Source organism: Pygoscelis adeliae, unplaced genomic scaffold (assembly GCF_000699105.1).
Source record: "Pygoscelis adeliae isolate BGI_AS28 unplaced genomic scaffold, ASM69910v1 Scaffold101, whole genome shotgun sequence".
Classification (NCBI taxonomy): domain Eukaryota; kingdom Metazoa; phylum Chordata; class Aves; order Sphenisciformes; family Spheniscidae; genus Pygoscelis; species Pygoscelis adeliae.
Window position 1 is genome coordinate 1,772,758 of NW_008824238.1, and position 19,958 is coordinate 1,792,715.

The window sequence follows — 19,958 nt, forward strand, 5'->3', positions numbered from 1 at the left end:
TAGCTTTCTTAGAAAGAGAAGTGAAATTTTGGGAATGTTCTTGCTTCACAATAGGGCAACTGTTAAGAGGACAACCACTGATAGGAATAGTTTAAGCTTACAAGATATTGCACATTACCAAAATGCACTGGTCTGTCATCTTTATTTGAAGATTTTTCCTCAGCTTGCTAAAACGTATCTAGCAAGAAACAAACAAACAAACAGTGGAAGGATTCTGAATGCAGATCCGCGTGGAAATAAGACACAAGCCTGGCTCTGTGCAGGCGGTATTATATGAGCTGCAGTAACAAGGCAGAACCGGAATGGAGGCCTGTTGGGCAGTCCCAAAGCAGATGTAACCAACGGTCTTATCGCTTTGATCAGATGGATGCTTCAAGAGGTGGTTTCAGCTGGATGATCTGGGATAATTCAGAAAGGCGTCTGGGGAAGGACTACAAAGGGATTTTTCAGAACATTATTAGCAAGTCTTCAAATTGTTAGAAGAAACCCAAAAGTGCTTTGGGAAACAGATTACTTTCTTCATTTGCAGGTCTGCTGCAATACCTAAATCTATAGAGAAGGTTAGGGATAAAGAAGTAAGAAAAGAAAAGCACCTTTTCTTTTTTGGGGGGGAGGTGAGGGTGAAGAACAGGCAGGATTTATGTGCTCTGTGGCAAGTCCAGAGAAATGAAGTCCACAGACAAGACAAAGTGGGACTCAGAAAAAGGCTGACTTTCATTGTACACTGTCAAGAGGAAATGCCCTGATGTTAGATGCAAGAGTTGTACAGTACATTTAAAAAGTTGGACAGATTTAAGCATCAGAAACTTTTGACAACTTTAAACTTGTTCTTTAGACAAGGGAAATTCGTAAGTAGTTAGAAACATGAAACATCTGCAGTGCCTATGTTATAGCCAGCAAAACAAGATCTTCTCTCATACAAATGTTCAGAAGTCATTAAGTTAGATTTATCATTAATCTCACTATGGCATTTGCTGAATACAGTATATCTAAGGTAGAGCTCTGACATTTTGAATATTTCTGAATACAGAAATGCCCACATTATGTTCTGGAAGCCTATCAACTGCATGCCTGTAGGAGCTAGCGTACCAGCATTTCTTCTGATTGCAATGAAAAGAAAACTGATTTGCAAATACTCATCCTTCCCTACTTTTCTGATACTCCTTTTAACTCACTCCCTGCAATTCATAGCATTGCTTGATGGGATTCACACTGCCAACTGACTTGCTCCAGGAATGCGGGAACACATACATGTTAGAGCAGTGTATGAGAAGTCAGTGTTTTCCTCAGGAATAGCAGTCACCTGGCATGAGCCACAAACGTTTGGGAGCATACATTATTGCCATTCCATCTGCTGAGAAAAGCCAGAGTCTCAGCTGTCAACACTACTCTCACGAGAACCTAGTGAAGGCAAGGGTCCAGTGGCTTGCCATTCCCTCCAGCCATATCTGCATTTTTTTTTCTTCATCTTTAAAGCAGTTCAGAAAATGTAATCATGTGTATTTTAATTGCAAGTTAATGGTGTCAACCACCAGGTTTTGTTTTGGGCTTGATCTTACTATGCCTCAGAGCTATGAGATTTCATTTCTGTTCTTAGCACTACACAAACTTAGCTTAGTGTTTCACAAACACCTTTTAGATGTTTTGATTTTCACAGTCCTGCTTTCAGATACCGGAAACCTATTTAAGCATGTGGAGTACTCACTGGTTGGGCTGAAGTCCAGGAAGAAATACAAGAACCCAGAATCACTAAAAGTAAAAATCAAGTGCTGGGGCCCACCGGCCTGAGGTCTCCAAATGTCACAGCCCAGCAATGTAACTGGGTAGAGTGGTGCTGGTAGCCACTCAAGGAAACAACAGATTTGTTGTTGCTGCTGGCAAAATTTCACTCCTCCAGCAAAGTGACCATTTGCAATAGTACTCTCAGTCCTGAGTGAGGCCTGAAGCCACGGCCACTAGTGGGGGAGCATCAGTCTGCTGCTGGGGACTGTTCTGCTGAGCATAGGAAAAAGGACGTGCTCACGTCTCCTGCTCACCTCCTTCCCAAGGAGAGAGAAATAACTCAGTGAAAACCAACTGGCCTCTTGAACTTTCAAACCAACTGAAGCCAGTATCTTGTAAAGTCAGTGCCTTACATCATGAGTACTGAAGCTTTAGTTATACCTTTTCCTGGCTAAGCAGAAGTCTAAGGCAATTCACCTGTCTCAAACATTAATCAGAAATGAAAGTAGCAGACTGGCAAGCAGAGATGGGCATTCTTTTACTTGTTCCTGTCCGCTCTCCAGCATTAGCTCACCTTTCTTGAAGTTACCCTGGAGCCTTAGAACAGATTCCCACTCTGGTATCCGGCCAGACAAGTATTAAGAAAACTTTTTGCTCAGTCTAAGTTGCAGCAGTACCAGACAGTGTGACATGGTCCCTCCTTCCTGGCATGAGAGCTGCTATAGCCCATCTTCTCAATAGATATTACCTGTGCCTGAACAGGAAGCTTGCAGCAAAGCCACGGTTTCTTCCCTGCTTAAGGGAAAATCCCTATTTTTAATAACTTTTCCAAGAATATGTATTTTTTCTTACTATGGACATTGCCATCTGTGCCACTAATAACCCCATATAGAGGCCATGTTCCTTTTAAGAAAGTTTTCAACAGAACTCATTGTCAACAGGCTAATAGTCTGCTATGGCATCAGGTGTGGAATTGAACACAGATGTCTTTTCACCTTTTCATCCCTGTTTTTGATTCAAAGAGTAACAGAACTATGGAGACAACCATGTAAGCCCAATACACTGCTGCTAATTGGTAGTCACTGGTTAAATAGCTATAGCAGCTGGAGGAGTTGTACGCTGTTGCCCTACTGTGACAAGGAGGAACTGGAGAAAGAAGCCTTTATTTAAGCAGAGTGCTGCTGATAGTCACAACTGTGATTTGTTGATTCATGTTTTCACATTTGAGAGTAAGCTGTATTTTTAATTTGACAAATCTATACATATCTAAAGTACCAAGAAAGTTTTGGCACAGCCCTCAGTTAAAAGCTGTCCTAAGTGACAGATCTCGACTATGGGAATAAGCATCCTCTTTCTCACATACTCTAGTGGAAGCAGCGTCATTCCTCCTGCATGCCCGAAAGAGCCAAAGGGAGGTTACTATTGTGCTCATTTTTGTAAAAAGCTGCTCATCTCAAGTAGATGTCCACTGTTGGTCTGACTCACAGAGCAAGAGTTAACCCACCATCACCACCTTCCCATCCACCGATCTCCCCTGCACACCTGCTGCTTTGCTATTCCACTTCTGCACCTCCTGCATCAGGAACCATGCTCAAAGGTCACAGCACCCCAAAACCACATTGCAGACAGTGTATCATTGTTGTTTGCAGACTTAATCCTGATATGAACTGATGAGGCTGAAGAAACAGGGTTTCCCTCTCTGATGAATTTACTTTGCCAGCATTTCCTCACTGTGCTGGACCCTCACCAGCTTCCCTTCCTTGGTTTACCTCTTACCTGCTGTGGTTTCTTCAAAATTCCCTCTTATTTTGAAGGAGGTTGAAGATGCCCTTGCTTTTGATGGTGTTAGATCCCGTCAATGCTGATGACCACAGGGCTGTTTAGCCAGGTTGCCCAGCTCTTGTGGCAAGACACTGCACGTGACACGAATCCCAGGTTTGCCTAAGCTTCCAGGCTCAGAAACCCCACTGATATCTTCATGACCATTAAGTGCTTCAGTCTTTATCAGCAGGGCTGTATGACTTGAGGTCTTTGCCCCAGAGAGCAGGCAGGATTTGTATTAGATGACATCAATGCCACAAGCTTGTCTCTTGTCACTGGAAGTCTCTCCCAAGGGAAAGGAGACCATCGGTAGGATACTTCCCAAGTGAGAGCCGTGAGCCTGCTCCCAGATAGCTGGTTGCTTTGAAGTAAACAAGCAAGTCATCCCACAAACTGGCTTTCTTCTTGCATTTTTGAGTCATCATGTTTACAAGACATCTACAAATAGCTCAGATTCACTTTAAATAGGTGCAAGTAATTGACTGCCTAGGGAGGATGTGCTTGTCGCTCCAAACTGATTTACATGGAACAGGTGCTTCACCTCTCTCCCAAAAAGCTCTTCAAGCAGCACAAGCATTGCAGACAGCTGTTAACACCAAAGGAAGGCCAATCCCCTCTCTCAGGCTATAGTTTTGAATACAAAATACCTATTTCCCCTCCAAAGAAATGAATGCTAATTGTAGTAAGCCACACACTGAACAGTTCCCAAAAGGCAAGAAAAGTAAGTGCAGGAATTGAGTTCAGCCAGATCGCATCCTTTCTATCCGGGGCACTGCAGCAATCCTCACCTGACACTTTCAAGTACTCATTATGTAATTACTGGATTTGAGTTTTCAAGTTCCTACAAAGTGCTCACTCATGGCGAAGTGTTTCTCAAGCCAATAATCCTAAGTAAAAAAAACCAAAATAATGACACAAACTGGAGGGTCCCTCAGAGTTTCCTTTTAAAGAGGACCTGAGCATATGATACTCTGAGAAAACCAATCAGGAAAAGCTTCAGCGACTTCAATAAATAGAATATTATTTTATTTATTTTGGGATTAGCCCAAAGTCAGTAAATGTGCAAAAACTCAAAAAAGAATAGACCAAAACTAAGATTAGCTATGCTAGAAAAAAAAAAAAGGTAAAAAGAATAATTTTTCCCACAGTCTGCAGTCTCAAAGGCACAAGAGGGTAACTAATTATACATGTACAAACATATTCAGCCCTCACAGCAATGCAGGCTGGGGACAGGCTGGCTAGGGAGAAGCTCTGCAGAAAAGGCCCTTGGGGTCCTGGTGGGCAGTGAGCTGAGCCCTAGCAGCAGTAAGACCAAAAACATCCTGGGCTGTATGAACAAGAGCACAGCCAGTAAGTAGGTTGATGGAAGTGATTATTCCCCTTTCCTCAGCACTCGTTAGGCTGTATCCAGAGTGCTGCATCTAGTTTTGGAATTCAGCAGAGGGTCCCCAGGGTGCTCAGGGGGCTGGAGCACTTGCCCTGTGAGGAGAGGCTGTGAGACTGGGGTGGTTCATCCTGGTTAAGAGATGGCTTTGAGAGTGCTTACAGCAGCCCCCAACACCTGTGGGGAAGTGACCGAGGAGTTGGAGCCAAGCTTTTCACAGCAGTGAATGGTGGGAGGATGAGAGACTATGGGTAAAAGCCTAAAGAAGAGAGGTTCAGGTGGGAGATAAGGAGACCCTTTCCCCTGGGGGGACAGCTGGGCAGGGGTGTGGGCTGTCCAGGGAGGCTGTGCTGGCTCCATCCTTGGAGGTTTCCAAGCCCCAATAGGACACAGTCCTGAGCAGCCTGGTCTGAGCTCAGAGGTGGCCCTGCCTGAGTGGAAGGCTGTGCTGGAGACTTCCTGACCTCCCTTCCCTTCCAAATTTCCCTATGATCTTACAATCCTACATAAATAATTTTTCTACAACATTGTTACTTACAAAGTCAACAAGTATGAAAATATGTGGACAAACATATTTGATGCCTAACAACCAGAAGACTATTTCCAGGAAATCCACCTGAAGAGAATTGCAGGGGCTGGAGTCTGCACTTATTAGCTGCTTTTGGCATTGGAATAGCATGTTACAGCCAAAAGGAAAGTCTAAGAAATTGCTTGACTGTTTTCTGGTAAAATTTCTTGTGATCTGAGCTATAATAGGGCTTAGGGGATCCTCATTATGTCAGGCCTGTACACACCTTGCCTCAAACAGATTACTACCTGAACAGCACGAACAGAAAACAAATGAAGCGTCCAGGGACCTTTGGTGGATCGATACCAGAGCCTAGCTTTATGCCATAACTAGTCATAATGCTAGTCATTGGGACATAGGTCTTCAGAAAGCACAGGAGCAAAAGGGAGAGAAATAGTCTGTTTTGTTACTTTGTTTTTCACAGAGCCCTATATCCCCTCTCCATCACATAAAAGCAGAATACAGACCTGTTGGTTAATTGATTCAGGTGGTGCAATGATAAGGAGAGCCCAATCAAGGAAGCAATTTTATTGCCTTACCCTTCTACAGCCACCAGCACTCTCTCTTTCTGCCCCAAATCCACTTCTTCCTGTAATTCTGTGTCTCTCTGGAGAAAATCTCTGACTGCAGGGGTACAGAAAGCAAAATAAATTATCCCAATGAGCCTTTCAGACCCTACAGTCTAGGAATTTAGCTGTGTCAATTTGATATGGTGGACTGAAATGAAAGAAGAGAGCATGGGAGAGAACATAACCCTCTATGGGTTGAGCCTCCCTTTTTATTCTGAAAGACAATATGATTTAATTATTTGACTTTAAGGTGGAGTGTTCTTGAATGACCAAAATAATTAAATAATAAAATCAAGACAGTGATCTTTGTGCTAGTAAGGGCATATGAATAATAACACTATGACCTACTGGCAAAGGAGGGGTAGGAGAGGAAGGAAAACGCTGGGCACTGGGACTCCCTCTTCATTGGTCATCCTAGAGCATCATGTGGCCAAGGCTCCTTTTTAAAGATAACTCCTGATCTCCTGGAGCTCATGCTATCTTCCTGTCCTGCATTTCTGCTTGATCCTGTGGAAGGCTTTTCTTTAGCCTGATAAAATGTGTGACCAGTTTGTGGGCACCTGGAAGTTCCTTTCTAGTGAAAACTTTGAGGACTATATGAAAGAGCTGGGTGAGAATTGTTATTTGGAGTTGTTGTATCTGGGACAGGGAAGAAATGCTGCTTTTGAACTTTATTCCTTACTTGCTTTTTCTGGCTATGCTGTTTACCAAGGGGGTTTTAGTCCAACTATTTTGATCAGATGGTCTTAAACTGGAGAACTTGGCTGTTTGAATTAGTGGTGTCGAATTCCTATAACGTAGAAAAACCTTGATTGGAAGGAATAGTTTCAGGTAAGCCAAGTCTATGCATGCCTACGTAGTAGTGTTATAAATGAAAGTAAACCACGTCACTGCTATATTTTGTGTGGATTAGCTTTTATCCTTGGACATACAAAGTGGTGTAATGCTAGAATGCAGCAAGCTTCTCTATGTCTAAAAGCAACACACCTAAACTTCTTTGTATTGCTACTGGACTAGGAGACCGATTGATTGTCATGGCTATTATAGTGAATGAAACTCTGTAGCTGCCTCCAGTGAATATTAACAAAGAAAACTGCATGGATTCATGCAGATACTTGCAAAAAATTTGAGGGATAACACTCTTCTCTAAAGGTGTAGACTTCTTGCTTAGAATTAAAATTGGGCTTTAAAAGGTTTCCACCTTCTTTTAGTGTGGGGGAAGTATGGGGTAACTTGCACTGATTGGATCCGTACATGCTAAAAAGCTGGGGGTTTATTTGGAGATTAGGGGTAAAATACTCACTGAGACTTATGCAGCATTCAGACAGCTTTCAGTGAGACTCTTGCACTCTTAATCTTTACCCCAGATTTTACTCAGGACGTAACCATTGCCAGCTATTTCTTAATCACTTCCTTTTATTCAGCCTAGCTACTGACAAATATAAAAAGTGCTTTCTTTTTTTTTTTCTTGTTTGTTTGTTTTTGTGGCTTAGAAACTGTCATATATTTCTGCTTATTTACTTTTAGATACAGTTAGCATAAAAGCTAGCGTACAAACCACCACAGTTATTTTGAACAAGTGTATGTGCAAATATCTGGCATTAAATTCTTGTCTCAGTCTTCAAAATATTGCTTTTACTATCCTGACAATAACAGTGCAGAGAATTTCCTTACGTCATCCCACCTGGCTTGGCCTATAACCATATCAAGCTAGTGAGATGTTACAAAGGAACCTCTGCAACATAGAATTAATAAAAAAATTCAGAAAGTAATGGGGAAATCAGCACTGAAGTCTTTTTTTTTTTTTCCCCCCAACAAATAAGAGAAAAACACTGAGTAAAGATAAAAATTTCATAGTGCCCTGTCTTATTCACAGGTGTGGGGTTTGCTACCAGGAAAATGGCTGGTGTGGCCAAGCCCAATGTAACTATCAGCATCAATGGTGATGTGATAACCATCAAAACAGAAAGTACCTTCAAAAATACAGAGGTCTCTTTCAGGCTGGGTGAAGAGTTTGATGAGACCACAGCAGATGACAGAAAAACGAAGGTGAGTCCAAAAACGGCACTTTCCAAATACATCTCTCAAAAGGGGTGTGGGAGCAGGAGGACAGAGTTGTGATTTTGACATCCAGTGAGAAATGCTGCCTTCAAAGGTAAGAGTGCTATGGATGCTTTGTGCTTCAGTGCTGTTTGTACATGGAGACAGTCTTCTCTTCAGCCCAGAGCACCCTAATAAAACAGCCACGCTTTGCTTTTTTTCTCTTTGGCAGAACGTCGTAACCCTAGACAACGGCATACTGAACCAGGTGCAGAAGTGGGACGGAAAAGAGACTGTCATAAAGAGAAAAGTGATGGATGGGAACCTGGTGGTGGTGAGTTCATTTTTGTTACTTAAGCGCTGAATTCATCGCGCTGAATTCATGTTTGGCAGATGTATTACATTGGATTCAAACACAGGGAGTGAAAGCATCTGAAAGGGCTTTGTGCACTTGCTGAGAAGTCTCTCTGAATGAGCCTGGAGTATATATTAAAACTGAAATGCTGTTAAACTTACGGAATGGTATGGAGGTGCCTGTTCTCCATTCATAGCAAGACATGGTTAAGAAAGAGTAGGGAGAAAAAACCAACATCCCCATGAGGGAAATTTTTATATATCAGAATGCTTAAGTCCTGGACAGTATAGAGGAAGCATTAGCAAAGTCCATGTTAAGTGCGTCCACTCTGTGCTGGTGGAAAATACTCCTGTTCACCTCCAGTAGAGACTCAACAGCCATCTGTGGGAACCATACTATGTATCATCAACAACTGTGTCAATAGTATGGCGTTATAACAAAAAAAAGAAACCTGTATCCGAGCTCTGTTGGTTGGTGTTATCTGGTCAGAGAGTATTGTGCTTGACTTGGTGCCAGTGAGGCCCACCTGCAGTTTGGGGCTTCCCAGCACTGCTCTCCAGTTTTAGGAAAGACACTTTGAAGAATCTGAGAGGGGACTAAAACTGTGTTCATAAAAGGCAGCTGACATTCCTACATGCTACAAAATGATACACATACGCAAAATTCCTGAAGAGTTCTGCCTTCCCCTAGGGAAGATTAATATGTCCATAAACTTAACATTTAAATTTCTTTGGCTAGAGACCAGAGGAGAACAAATAGAACTAGTTTTTAATAACAACTTCATTAAGAAAGGTTGAACAAAACCGAGTTTGGTCTAACAGAAAAATAGATGAGGACAGAGCCTAACATGCAGAGGCTGACACCAGCAGCTGCAAGTCTGAAAGCTGTGTAGGACTCTGTGTGGGTATGTGTTGTGCACACATGTGTGAAGAAGATAAGCCACAGCTGCACAAACCACAGCCACAGGTGAAAGGAAAAAAGACTAATGCCCAGCTCCAGAGTCCAAACACCCTCCATAGAAGTCCTAGGAGCCTTCTTTAGAGCTTTTAAGAGGAGATTAGAAATATCCTGGGGCTTGTTGAAGCAGTCTTTTTATGTTCTTTCAGTCCTGTACTTATATTTCAGACTTCTGTTTCTGAAGCTCTCAAGCTTGAATTTCACTGTTTTGGCAATTGGTTTTAGAGGAGATAAAACACAAATTTTCTCTTACACTGGCTCCCAGTGGATAAATAATTCTCTATCTTCTGACTAACAAACATTTAGTGAGAGTTAAAAGCTGATTAAATTTGCCTTTCTTTCCAGGAATGTACCATGAATACTGTTACCTGCAAAAGAGTTTATGAAAAAGCATGAAGAAGCCATCTTCACACAGGACTAATGCTTAAAGCTGGAGATAAACAACTTAACTGAAGGAGAAAAACTCCACAAATCTATTTTAAAGAGAACTGTACTTTTTACAGATATATCCCAAAACAGTTACATGCAGCTGGTCTAATTTGTTGTGGCTATTCAATAAAACGTTCAGCTTTCTACAACCTGTGCTTGTGCTGGAGTTTGTCAGAAAGGGGTTTGGGGGGAGGTGCAATATGGGAAGGGGTGTTGTACAGGAAAGCATCGCGTGTAAGCTAGCACCACATTCGGTAGCTGTGACCCATCTCACTGCGGAAAGAGGATTGGAGATGATCCAGTGAGTGGCACTTGTTGTGTGACAGTGATAGGTGTAGACCTGGACACAAAAACATCCTCCGGTGAGCGCTGTGAGTAGGCTACCCACTGCAAGGAGTCTGTGCACAGCAAGGGGAATAACGGGGCTGCTTTTCTTGGCTTTGAGTGAAGGCCGTTGTTCCTGGGGCAGGGAGGAGGGCGATTACTATGGATGCTCAGCGCTGGCTTCTAACGTGAGCAGGGAACCAGGCACCTCCTCTTCGCACAAATGCCAACAATTTTAAACCAGGGGATCATCTGAAGTGGCTTGATCTTGTCCTCTTCCACTTGCAGTGTGAAATTATAGCTGCTGTAGCTCTCAGCTGTGATTATTTTGTTAATGTCCCTTTCCTTAACATCTCTTTTTGTCCTAGATTAGACAAAAAGCCTTGAATTAAGAATCATAGCTTAAAAAGTACTCTCAGGCTTACTAAAAGCCTGTAAAAGTTTGCTAGTGGTACAACCTCCTTTATTTCCTATATGCATTTTCTACTAGCTCATTAGGTTAGATAAGACTTGGGAACACGAGCCTTTCTAGATGCAAAGCCCTTTGGACACCATGTTTTTCAAATCTTCTTATTCTCGAACTACCTTCTTCTCCTGCCCTTAGGCCTGGCCTCCTATTTCAAAACTTCACGTCCACGGAAGCCTTGATTTCTACACATGGGAGGACTCAAACTGAGGACAAAAAAGAATGAGAAGTCTAAGGAAAACCTGGACAAGAAGAGTCTGAAAATGTGTGCAGAAATGGGGAAATAAGCATATCTCAAGCTTTGCGATTAAGATCCATGAACCAAATTCCACATATTCCTGACATGCCTGAGGCCAGCTGTCAGAGGTGACGGTGCTGAGTCTCTACTGCCAGCAGCAGAGACCTCATACACTTGAACTTTCCTCTGCATGACTCAGACTGTTCCCAAGTTTCTGCACTATTAATACAACTGGAGAGGGGAAAAGAAAAAGGAGGACTTCTACACTCTGGATGAGCTAAGGAGTCATTTAGGAGCAGTTCCAAAACACAGTAAATTCTGCAGAAAATGTTAAAAAAGACATGAACAAACAGCTCCCGTGTTTTTACCTTGGCTTCAGTGGTTGTGAAATCTCATCAGCTTAAAGAACAACAGTTGCATAGGGGAGGGAAGTATTCGTCAGACTACCCCATATATACAATACTAAATCTACTTAGCACTTAACAAGAACCCAAATTATTTACAAAAGCCAGGATAAAACTGCAATTTAGTGGCAGAAAACCTACATGGGAGAGATGCTCATAAGAAGTAGCAACATTGACTTAAATAAGCTATATATAGACATTAAAGATCAGCCTATAGTTAAATACATCCCATTGTCCACAGAAATGGAAATACTACATTTCAGATGTCAAATTTCCAATATTCCAATATTTATATAGCAGCCTTTATTTTCTAGAAACCTTATATTTTTAATAAAGCCTGCAGTTACAATTGTAACATTCACAGCCTGATTTTTCAGAGGTAATCTCTTCTGAAAGCATCACCATTTATTTTAGTACCTGGCGAATGAATTCAGACTTTGTGAATGAATCAAGCCACTTAAAATGTCAACTTTTGGAAATTTCAATAAAGTGACATTCTGTCTATAAACTTGAACAGTGCCAGCACCATAATGAAGTATTAGTAATGCTTTTCTCAGAGTATGAACATGTCTGAAATTTATCCTCTGAAGAAGGCCAAAATTTATTCTCTAAAAAAGGCAGCAGCCTAGTGACTTCTTGAATAAATGGAGATAATTCCTCTCTGGCAAACAAAGGTGTGTGCTCTCAGACCTGGATGGAGCTGACAGCACACATTTCTAAGGGGTAAAGGCAGATCAGTGTCTTGTCCTTGCCTGCAGAGCAGCACAGGTCCCCCTTTCTTTTCTGTAGTGCTGAACTATGCTCCAAAAATCAGAAACCATCCCATAGCATTCCTCTCTGAAAAAGGAGGATCTCATCAAACCCCTACAAACCCCATGGGTGACATGCTTATCGCAGCAGGCACCCTGGAATGCTGAGAGGAGGCGATCTTTGCCCGTTAGCATATTCGCTCACTACTTCTTTAGAGGTTTCTTGGATGACAAGAGGGAAAGCAGACTCACACCCACAGATTTTTAGCAGCTCAGGAGAAAGATGAAACAAGGCTTGTTCTGAGCTTGGACCTTTCTGTTATTTTTCTGTTTTTCTTTTAACTCTTTGTTTCCACTGGAAGGAACTCGGAGTACTTTTGCGTCCTGGCCAGTCAAGCCCGGTGTGCGCCCAGCTGTGCTGTCTGCCCCAAGCTGCCACCCGTTCCCTCGGCCCCAGCAGTCTTGGTCTGGTCTCGTGGGATGCCCCAGCCGAGGAGACAAAAGGCTATTTGCACCCTCCAATGTAGCTATTGGGAAGAGGCAGACCGCTGGCCTCGTGTTCAGGATCGATCCCTCAGCTCCGCAGAGTCAGTGTTAAAACATCCTTGGTGTCCTCACAGCGAGGCAGGCATTTGGCCTCGGTTCTCCGCTTTTATTTCTGTTTTCTTCATTACTCTCCCAGGAATTTAATTTAGACTTTTTTTGGCACTGAATTTGCCCAGATCATATTTCCTTTAAAGAAATTGACATAAATTTACTTTCCATATTTCTTTAAATAGTCTCTTCACAGTTTTAGCTCACTATTTTTATGAATTTTTATCTTTATCTCTAGTGCTTCTTCACAATCTCCAAGTATATTGATTTCAAATCTTGTTTTACTCCAACCATAAGCAAAACAAGGGAACCAAAGCTCCCTCTTCTCACATGTACTCACAATCCTTGACACTTTTTTTCCCTTTAAACTTGAATAAAAGATTGGTTTCCACAGATATTATTTCTACTGAGATATAATTCCCTGCTTTTCTTCTTTCTAGACTGTGAGTCCTTTAAATGAAAGTGATGATTTTTCTTAGTGACAAAGAGATAGATGGTAGCAATGTCAACATTGTTTGAGACTGCTTAAGACTGGGGTTTTGTCTGTATAAATAATTCTCTGTCACTTTTGTTCTTAAGGTTACTGGTACTGCAGTATAGCTGTTCTATTCTGACTAATTTGCTCTTCTTGAATTTCTTTGGGCCTGATTTTACAATGTCCCAATCATCTTTTATTTCCCAAAGGCACAAGCCTTGTCTTGTTAAAGTGCCTTTATGTGGATAAGACAATTAAATGAAAGAACAAAGAATGCCTGAGGAGCAACGGTAGAATATTTTCATATTATTCCTTGAGAAATAATGGATAGTTTCATTTAGGAGGAGCTTTCTCATTTCCAGAGATTGGATAAAAGAGCTAGATAGTCTTTACACAAAATGTGATATAATGCATCTCTGCTTGTGTGGACAACACCTTCAAAGACTGACATTCATTTATATATTACAGATAGAGCATCTGTTTCCTACTGGGGGGGAGAAAGAGTTCTTCTTTACTTTGTTTTCATTTTCAATCACTCTAGACTTTCCCTCCCTACACTGCACTATAGTTAAACCTGAGCAGTAATGGGAAGTTCTGCTCAATTTATCCTTGTTGATGTTATGACTGATGGAATAAAAACATTTTGCATATACAACCAAAATTTGTGACTTAAGACCTTGTTATTTCCCCACAACAACAGTATAACCCAAAGACTACAATATTTTCACTGCCCAGGCTATATTGTCTTCCTGTTTAAGCATGTTCCCCTTCTTGCATATGACAGCTTTCAAGACGAGACCCAAACCTCACCCTCCTTGGCCCAACATCAGCTCCATCTCTCTCTTTCTACCATAAACACAAGAAATTTGGTCCCACAACCTATAATCCCAGTGTCCCTCCATCCTTACAATGTAGATCTGAAAAGTCCCTATAAGTAGTCATAACCCGGAAAGTGTAATCATGCAAAAAAGACAAACAGGCAACTATTGTTCACACAAGTAAGAAAGAAGCCATCTAATCCTTTCATGTAGCAAGTAATATTTTTCTCCAGGAAGATGGATTAGGAAGGGGAAGGACAGAATTACAGTTGATGTGGTCTTACACTAAATAATTTCAGATAGTTTGAGGTATCTTGAATTACAATGCTTTAAATTCCTACCTGTCAAATATACATATGGTTTATGGATTTGTTCTTTGTGTCAGGTTTTTACTAACCACAAGACAATAGTTCTAAATGTACATTTTTAAAAAAGTTTTTGAATGTTCAAACTCAAACTTTTCAAACTTTCAAACTCAGCTTTGCAGAAGAGGCCCTGGGGGTCCTGGTGGACACCAAGCTGAATACAAGCCAGCAATGTGCCCTTGTGGCAAAGAAGGCAAGTGATGTCCTGGGCTGCATTAGGAGAAGTGTTGCAGGTTGGGGGAGATAATCCTTCCCCTCTACTCAACTGGTGAGGCCACACCTGGAATGCTGGGTCCAGTTCTGGGCTCCCCAGTACAAGGGAGACATGGACCCAGGGGGGTCATGGAGTCTCATCATGGGAGCAGGGAAACTTGGAGAAATCTTACAATAGTAGGACACATTTAAATGCAACGCCTTATATGACTGCACTGGCTTAAATCAGCCCTTAACTCTACGACAGACCAACCATCCAGGTGCAGAAAGGCAAAAAGAGAGCAGTATATGTCCTCTTCCCAACCCAGTAAAACCGCTCACCTCTCACCAAGTGACTTTGAACTGAGAATAAGCCGTTTAATGACTCAGCCTCTGTTCATGCCATCCACCTGCCAAGCACAAGAGATGATCTCCACTGATGCACTGATCTTCTGAACATGCCCTGTTGTGAAAGAAAGGAGGCAGCGAAGTTTGGCTGCTGCTTCTCTTTGTGGTGCTGCCTGGGGTATGTGCAGGGAAGATCCCACAGCTTGGGATCGTTGCACTGATGCAAAGGGAGAAAAGAGAACAGTATAATTCAGTTCTGCCTTTAAATGATGAAACACACAGATCCTTTCCAGGATGGATCATGAAAGTGAAAAAAAAAACCAACCCCACTACGTACAGCAGCTTCTTGACAGCTCCTCCCCAAAATCCACATGGCTTTGATTTACCTGACTAGCACTCAGGTGACAATAGTGGTAATGTTCTCTACAGCTTCCTGAGAAGGGGAAGTGGGGAGGGAGGTGCTGAGCTCTTCTCCCTGGTATCCAGTGATAGGACACACAGGAACGGTTCAAAGCTGCACTGGGGAGGTTTAGACTGGGCATTAGGAAACACTTCTTTACCCAGAGAGTGATCAAACACTGGAACAGGCTTCCTAGAGAGGTGGGCAATGCCCCAAGCCTGTCAGTGTTTAAAAGGCATTTCTATTCTATTCTATTCTATTCTATTCTATTCTATTCTATTCTATTCTATTCTATTCTATTCTATTCTATTCTATTCTATTCTATTCTATTCTATTCTATTCTATTCTATTCTATTCTATTCTATTCTATTCTATTCTATTCTATTCTATTCTATTCTATTCTATTCTATTCTATTCTATTCTATTCTATTCTATTCTATTCTATTCTATTCTATTCTATTCTATTCTATTCTATTCTATTCTATTCTATTCTATTCTATTCTATTCTACATGATGATAGCAGGAGAATGGCACTGGGAGGACAGTCAGAGCTGGGTTTCATATGGATGCAGTGCTCTTGTGCTTGGTGGCTCCGTGTTGCTGAGACCCCACCTCAGTGTCCCCTGACTGCTCTGCGGATGCAATATTAACCTCAGGTCCCCGTCCCCATGCACCCCTCAGTGTCCTGATCTATTCAGTGGAGGAAGCCGAGGCAGGGGGCACCCGGAGCCTTGGTACTGACACGGCTGCCTTGGACAAGGTGCACATTGTCTTACCCTGGCACTGCCTCTCCTATTGGCCCGTCCTGACCACTGCAGGGACTGGGCATCTTTAAAAGGAGGCCAGCGAGGTCTGAGGCGGGCACACAGTCTCTCTGACTCCCACCAAGAGCTGCTGTGGCCACTGCCTCTCTCTGCAGGACCACTGCCTCGCAAAGCCTATACGATGTGTAACCGATTTGTGGGAACCTGGAAACTCGTCTCCAGTGAAAATTTTGATGACTATATGAAAGAATTGGGTGAGAAATGTTCTTTCTTTTTTTTTTTTTTTAGTAAGTTTTCTTTGGGAATGTCTCTTCTTCATCTTATGCTTTGCTCATGGATGGTGCCTTTTTCCTGGCCACAAAAGCACTTTAATTACTTTTCTAGCATAATTTAATTTCTTTCTGTTAGCATCTAAAATGGAAAAACAGAAAGGTAGGTGCTGAATTACTGTAATAAGTTTACTTCTGTCTAACTGAACTGACCTGATCTAATTTGTTTTTCTGTAATGAGAAGAATCTATGGAGATGCAGCATTTTTTTTTATGTTTCTCCTGATTGCACCATGAAACTCATTACTTGTGATAATTTACAATATATAATGGAGCTGATGTCTCATGACACTCTGGTTTCAGAGTTCTAAATCCTATGAATGAATCTATCTGTTACTGAAGAATGCCAGGAATGTAATAAATTAGGCATTGTTTTTCATTTTAATGCCAGTTTCATTTCTATATAACAAGTGTACAGACAGCTACAGCATTGCTTTTGCTATATAAATGATTCACTGAGACACCGATTCCCTCTATTTGAAACGTTAAACTGAATAACAAAAGAATTGCAGTTAATTAATTAACCAGAGTAAATGTGGGATGAAAGTCCAGCTACAGATATTTTTCTAAAGATCGGAACAGAATTGTTTAGTATAGAATAATTACTGCAAATAGTGTTATACTTTATAGATAATTTCATACCCTTTTATACGGATCTTTTCATCTGAGCATAGCATAACATTAACAAAGGCAATAACTACAGCTATCCCCTTTCTGCTTTTATAAAACAGCAATACATCGTCAGTGGCCTTCATTCTAACTTGCCCCAGACCTCACAAATTGTAGACAATGAACTGTACTGAAAAGCACTAGTCAATATAAAAGGCTTTTGACATGGGATTTTCCCTGAAGCTCTCTGCAGTTCTTTGCTCTTATACTTCAACGTTTTTTATATTACATACTTGTACTTTCCACTGAGGTTTAAATGTAAGGATCCTTAAGGGATGTTAGTAGCAACCTAGGAATTGCGCGATCTCCGCTATGTTTTAATGAACAAGCACCAGCGTATTGGCAGTTCAGTATCCAGTTTCTTCCATGCACCTGGTTAACAAAAGTGCAGATTCTCAGATTTGTCAAGAATTTTTTTAAAAAGGATTTTTGCAAGCTTTTATAAGGAATAGACCTTTCCTCTGAACTTTTCTACCCATTCTATCTCTACACAAATTCATGCAGATATGTAACTATCTATGTTTCTTCTTAGCTAAATGTACACAAGTGTATACTCATGTATATCTTTATTTCTTGCTGAAGGTGCACTCTATTAACTGAGGCTGCCTCAGCCTCTGAACGCAGTACTTCCACATTCGAAGAATTAGTGTCTCATCTGTACCAGGCATTAGAGTATTCAAGAAGAAACAGTGGAAGTACTGCAGATTTATGAAAGGATACCGAGTTTCTTGCTTGCTAGAATGTAATGATTGTTTTGTTTCTGATTTCTAGGAGTGGGCTTAGCTACCCGGAAACTAGGTGGCCTGGCAAAGCCTGATGTGATCATTAGTATGAAAGGGGACATAGTAACCATCAGAACTGAAAGCACCTTCAAAAATACAACGATCTCTTTCAAACTGGGCCAGCAGTTTGATGAAACAACAGCAGATGACCGGAAAGTCAAGGTAAGGGGGCTGAAGAACTCTGAGCGGTCTTGATGTCCTAGAAGAGCACCAGGAGGAGTTTCTCCTACCCCCTTAGTGCACTATGAGTGTTCCAAACTATTCAAAGCAAGCACTGAAAGGACAAATAGTATAGTGCTGAAACTAAGTGTGTCATTAGCCAAGAATGAGGATCTTGCTGAACGTAAAGTGAATTGCTACTCTAATCTGCAAAGCTTGGACTGCGGTTTGAAACTCTTCTCTTGGCCTTTGCAGAGTGTCATAACCTTGGAGAAAGGAGCATTGGTGCAAGTGCAGAAGTGGAACGGCAAAGAGACCACGATAAAGAGAAGACTGGTTGATGGGAAAATGGTGGTGGTAAGTTCACACTCTTTGTACGCTGATAAAGGTCAGAAGGATGCAGCCTTCAGTTTGCTTCTGTCTAAATAGACCGTCAATTTTGGCTTTCTCTCTGGCTTATGAGGTAAATTAAGAGGGAGAAAAGGGAACCAAGCTTAAGAAACAAGCTGGAAGGGAATAAATATTATTCCATACAGCAAATTGTCTTTAAAGTGGCTATATTGGCAGACCTGCCATAAATTGACAGCATACTTACGGCTCTCAAGATTATTATTCTTAAAAGAAATGAATTTTTCAAATAGCAGAAACCTGTGAAATGCAAATAAAAGTTTGCAAGTTGGGTATTGCTGTCCCTGGACTGGCTCTTTCCTTTTTCCTATCTTTGGAATAAAGCCTGTCCACCTTAGAAAACTGATTTTACACTTTTTCACGTATCTATTTCCACTAAAGCCCATCAATTCACACACTTCTGTTTGCTTTTTCTGTGTGAGCATGCTGAGCACACTAAGCAGGTGCTTGAGGTTTATCGTGTGAAAGCCAGCACCTCTGTGCCCATGCCTGCCTGCATGGTCACCTGTAGCAGGGACTGGCAGGTCCTGACGGCTCCTCCAAAACCCCCGCCGTGGTGTGGGAACCACGTCTTGCTGGGGGCGGGGGAATTGTGTCTTTCCCTCACCCCCCCCTTCAACCTGCCTATCTCTAGATGCCATGCGAAAGCCATGGGTTGGCCAAGCCAGGGTGATAACACATTTTAGGGCCCCTAGTTGTAAGGGTCACTACTAAAATTAAGATTTCACTTTTGAATGAAGAAAAGTACTTTGTTCATTAAAGTTTTTAAAGAGTGGAGACAAACTAATTTGGGCAACTTGTTTGAAATCGGCAGCATTACTCCTTTACGTGCTGGCTTGTTCTGACTGTATTTTGTTTTAAGCTCTCATACATTTGGAAGGGTGATTTGCTTTCGCATCTCATCATGGCTGCATTTCTGTGTAAATGTTTTCTAGTTATTAAACCATCTTCAAAACGCAGAGAGGTAGGGTCCCTCTTCCATTAGCGTCCTGCCGCCTGCCCCTTGCCTAAAACAGGTCTGGGGAGGAGGCCTCGTCTTCTGCAGACCAGTGAGGTCTTTTTTAATGCCCTGTCACCTCTGTCGCGCGCGCCTCATGGCTGTGAGTCACCAGGAGCCACTGAAGGCTGCCGGGGCAAGAGGGTCAGGAGAAATATTTTGTGACTCATAAGTGCAAAGTTTTTTAGGCCGGAAGCCTGACCTCTGAACTACCCAGGCAACTTCTACTTCCACAAAAAAATAATCTTTGTAAAATTGAAAGTATTCGTGGGCCATGATATAATAAACTAGGTAGTGCTGATATTTCTGTCAAGCCAGCAATAATACCAAGGAAGGTAAATTTGTTTCTGGAAGCTGAGCCTAGTTTTGCAATCTGTTTGTCATTATATGCCACTTAATTAAGTCCGAAGTTATTAAAATAGAAACCGCTCCCATTGCAATATAAAAATAGCTTTGCTGTTTGCTCTAAAAATTATGTAAAGATGTAAAGATGTAAAATATGACATCTGGATTTTCACTGACTTCAGTGGTTACTGCAACAGACACACCTGCTGCCAGCGAAAGGTTTATATTAATCTTTTCCTTTGTGCCTTAGGAATGTGCCATGAAAGGAGTTGTCTGCACTAGAGTCTA

The 19,958-nt window shown here is 41.7% G+C and overlaps 2 protein-coding genes across 2 annotated transcripts in view; both read left to right on the plus strand.

Annotated features, from left to right (window-relative positions):
• The first annotated feature begins 6,527 nt into the window (after positions 1 to 6,527).
• On the plus strand, positions 6,528 to 9,994 carry LOC103926174 (fatty acid-binding protein, adipocyte-like). The gene is made up of 4 exons (XM_009334997.1): positions 6,528 to 6,674; positions 7,941 to 8,113; positions 8,337 to 8,438; positions 9,762 to 9,994. The coding sequence occupies exons 1-4, from the start codon at positions 6,602 to 6,604 to the stop codon at positions 9,810 to 9,812; spliced, it is 399 nt and encodes a 132-aa protein (XP_009333272.1). The 5' UTR covers positions 6,528 to 6,601; the 3' UTR covers positions 9,813 to 9,994.
• Positions 9,995 to 16,083: 6,089 nt separating this feature from the next.
• Positions 16,084 to 19,958, plus strand: part of PMP2 (peripheral myelin protein 2) — a 53,268-nt gene continuing 49,393 nt past the window's right edge. The window contains exons 1-4 of the mRNA XM_009335059.1: positions 16,084 to 16,236; positions 17,751 to 17,923; positions 18,176 to 18,277; positions 19,921 to 19,958. Of these exons, the coding sequence (XP_009333334.1) occupies positions 16,164 to 16,236; positions 17,751 to 17,923; positions 18,176 to 18,277; positions 19,921 to 19,958 (386 nt within the window). The 5' untranslated portion in view covers positions 16,084 to 16,163. The remainder of the gene's footprint in view (positions 16,237 to 17,750; positions 17,924 to 18,175; positions 18,278 to 19,920) is intronic.

Excerpts from the sequence above, each read along its gene's own strand:
- LOC103926174 (XM_009334997.1), top strand. The coding sequence starts at position 6,602 with ATGTGTGACCAGTTTGTGGGCACCTGGAAGTTCCTTTCTAGTGAAAAC. Across the intron at positions 8,114-8,336 it reads CAGATGACAGAAAAACGAAG|AACGTCGTAACCCTAGACAA; the intron begins GTGAGTCCAAAA and ends TCTCTTTGGCAG. Across the intron at positions 8,439-9,761 it reads TGGATGGGAACCTGGTGGTG|GAATGTACCATGAATACTGT; the intron begins GTGAGTTCATTT and ends CTTTCTTTCCAG.